Below are 2,857 nucleotides of genomic sequence, written 5' to 3' on the forward strand. Positions count from 1 at the left end.
AATGGACATGTCTGGCTTGTTCACATATGGCCTGGATCAGTATATTTAAGAACTAGAGGAAGAATGCACAAATTTTCTATTAAAAAAAACTATCTTATTAAAGTTTTGTGAGATACTTACATATTCTAAAGATATTGTCCATTTTCAGAAAAATGTCTGTAGTACATGTGAGTTTATTCTTTATTCTTTTTTCTAATTAATAATACTTATTTCTTAATTTTCATCAAATATTTTGTATTTTTAAAAATGGTATTCAAGTTTTATGTTCTGTTTTGAATAGATTACTGATGACAATTATAAAACTTTCCATCTAGTTGTTTCTATTTTTTAAGGTTTTAAGATATGCACACAGATATGCACACAGGCTTTTATTATAAGTTTCAAAGATTGTGGCATAAAGAGTGGCTAATGGCTGTGAAATACTTTTTCCCCCAATTTCCCATTCTCCTGAGGTACAGTAGAGATGGATGGAACAAATGACAGCACTCAGGGAAATTTCATCCTTTTGGGGTTTTCTGACCGTCCCCATCTCGAGAGGATCCTCTTTGTGGTCATCTTGATTGCATACCTCCTGACTCTTGTGGGCAACACCACCATCATCCTGGTGTCCCGGCTGGACCCCCACCTCCACACTCCTATGTACTTATTCCTCACCCACCTATCTTTCCTGGACCTCAGTTTCACCACCAGCTCCATTCCTCAGCTGCTCTATAACCTGAATGGCCATGACAAGACCATCAGTTACACAGGCTGTGCCATCCAGCTCTTCCTGTTTCTGGGTCTGGGTGGTGTGGAGTGCTTGCTCCTGGCTGTCATGGCATATGACCGGTTTGTTGCAGTCTGCAAACCCCTGCACTACCTGGTGATCATGAATCCGCATCTCTGCATGGGCTTAGTGTCCCTTGCTTGGGGCTGTGGTGTGGCCAACTCTTTGATTATGTCTCCAATGACTCTGTGGCTACCCCGCTGTGGATATTGCAAAGTAGACCACTTCCTGTGTGAGATGCCTGCCTTGATTCGGATGGCCTGTGTCAATACAGCTGCAATTGAAGGCATTGCCTTTATCCTGGCAGTGGGCATTGTTCTGTCACCTCTGGTGTTTATCCTGATATCCTATGGCTACATCGTGAGGGCTGTGTTAAGTATCCAGTCATCCTCAGGGAGGCACAAAGTCTTCAACACCTGTGGCTCCCATCTCACAGTGGTCTCCCTTTTCTATGGAAACATCATCTACATGTACATGCAACCAGGAACCAGCTCCTCCAAGGACCAGGGAAAGTTTCTCACTCTTTTCTACAACATTGTCACACCGCTCCTGAACCCCATGATCTATACCTTCAGAAACAAAGAGGTGAAGGGGGCACTGAGAAGATTAGTTTTGGGAAATCTGTCTTTAAGGAAGAGATTATAACCTAACACAATGATAGCAATGATTTCTTATGTTAATATCCTACACTATATTGATCTTGCATTACTACCATCTGCTAGAGTTTGGGAATATTTCATCACACAGTTTATGGTCCATCTTTAGTTTTCTTTTGTGCAAGTCATGCAGGAGTGTATAAATTATAATATTCAAAAATGGTTATTCTCAAGGAATATCTGTTGACCATTACTAACGTACAAATATCTAGATGGTTAACATACTATACTAAAAAACAGAGCCATGTTTTCTAGTCAGTCTAGAAAGGAAAGAGAGAAAATTGAAATGAAATTTCTTTTACCCAGACTTTCTGAAATGTTTAACCATTATAGAATATTGAATATTTTATTATAATCATTCACCTTTACAAATTTTGATAAGATCTGTCAACATGGATAATAATTTATATTTCACTATCATTGTCCTACAACAAAAGCAACAAAAACAACAAAACACTCTCACAGAAAAATGTAGCTAATATTCCTTATTATCTATTTAATGATTCAATAGCAATTATTGAATGGCTTTTGTATTGCAGGCACTGTTCTAGGTGCTGGATTAAAGCTTTGATCAAAACTGACAAGGTCCCTTGGGGTTCCTGGGTGGCTGAGTCAGTTAAGCATCTGGCTTTTGATTTCAGCTCAGGTCATGATCTCATGGCTACTTTGTGAGACCAAGCCCTGTGCTGGGCTCTGCACTGACAACATGGAGCATAGTTGGGAATCTCTCTGTCCCTTTCTCTTTGCTCCTCCCTGCTCCCTCTCTTCTCTCTCTCAAAATAATAAGTAAATAAATAACACTAAAAAGAAAAGACTGACATGATCCTGATTTTGTGAAATTTAACTATTAATATCTATGCTGGTGACAATAAATGACAAAGAATAAAGCTTTCATTGAGTGATAATTTAAATAAAATTAAAAATATGTATACATATATATTGACATTTATATTGATATCATGGGAAGTAATCAAGAAGTTGGGAAAGGTGGAATGTTCTGGGAAGGTCTCTATGGAAATACTATTTTAGTCACATCCAGAGGATAAAAATGAAGACCTGTCACAATCATTCCAAAAGAAGGGATGTTAAATTTAAATTTTGCCATGTAAGAGGAGGCTTGGCATACTTTGAGTCAGAAGAATGGTCATTGTTCATGGAGTGGGGTTCTAGAGAGATAATAGTGGAGATAGAATCAAAGAGGTAGACAGAGAAGGCCAGAACATGAAGAATATTACAGGTAATGTTACAGACTAAGGCAAGAAGTAGTGGAGAAAGTAAATAATATGATTTTTCAATTTCACAGGTCCACTCCTTCTGTTGTGCAGAGCATGGAAGTTTTGGGACAAAGATGAGGCAAAACAGACTATAGCAGTAAATGAGACAACAGTAGCTAATGGTTTGCAATAAACAGTATCAGTGAAAAGAGTAAATTTAT

At 38.2% G+C, this 2,857-nt stretch overlaps 1 protein-coding gene across 1 annotated transcript; it reads left to right on the forward strand.

Moving 5' to 3' along the window:
* The first annotated feature begins 463 nt into the window (after positions 1-463).
* Positions 464-1,411, forward strand: LOC125163927 (olfactory receptor 2W3-like). Its single transcript, XM_047856257.1, has one exon. It carries the CDS (start codon positions 464-466, stop codon positions 1,409-1,411), a length of 948 nt encoding a protein of 315 aa, XP_047712213.1.
* Positions 1,412-2,857: the final 1,446 nt, after the last annotated feature.

The sequence above is a fragment of the Prionailurus viverrinus genome, chromosome A1 (assembly GCF_022837055.1).
Source record: "Prionailurus viverrinus isolate Anna chromosome A1, UM_Priviv_1.0, whole genome shotgun sequence".
Taxonomy (NCBI): domain Eukaryota; kingdom Metazoa; phylum Chordata; class Mammalia; order Carnivora; family Felidae; genus Prionailurus; species Prionailurus viverrinus.

Excerpts from the sequence above, each read along its gene's own strand:
- LOC125163927 (XM_047856257.1), top strand. The coding sequence starts at position 464 with ATGGATGGAACAAATGACAGCACTCAGGGAAATTTCATCCTTTTGGGG.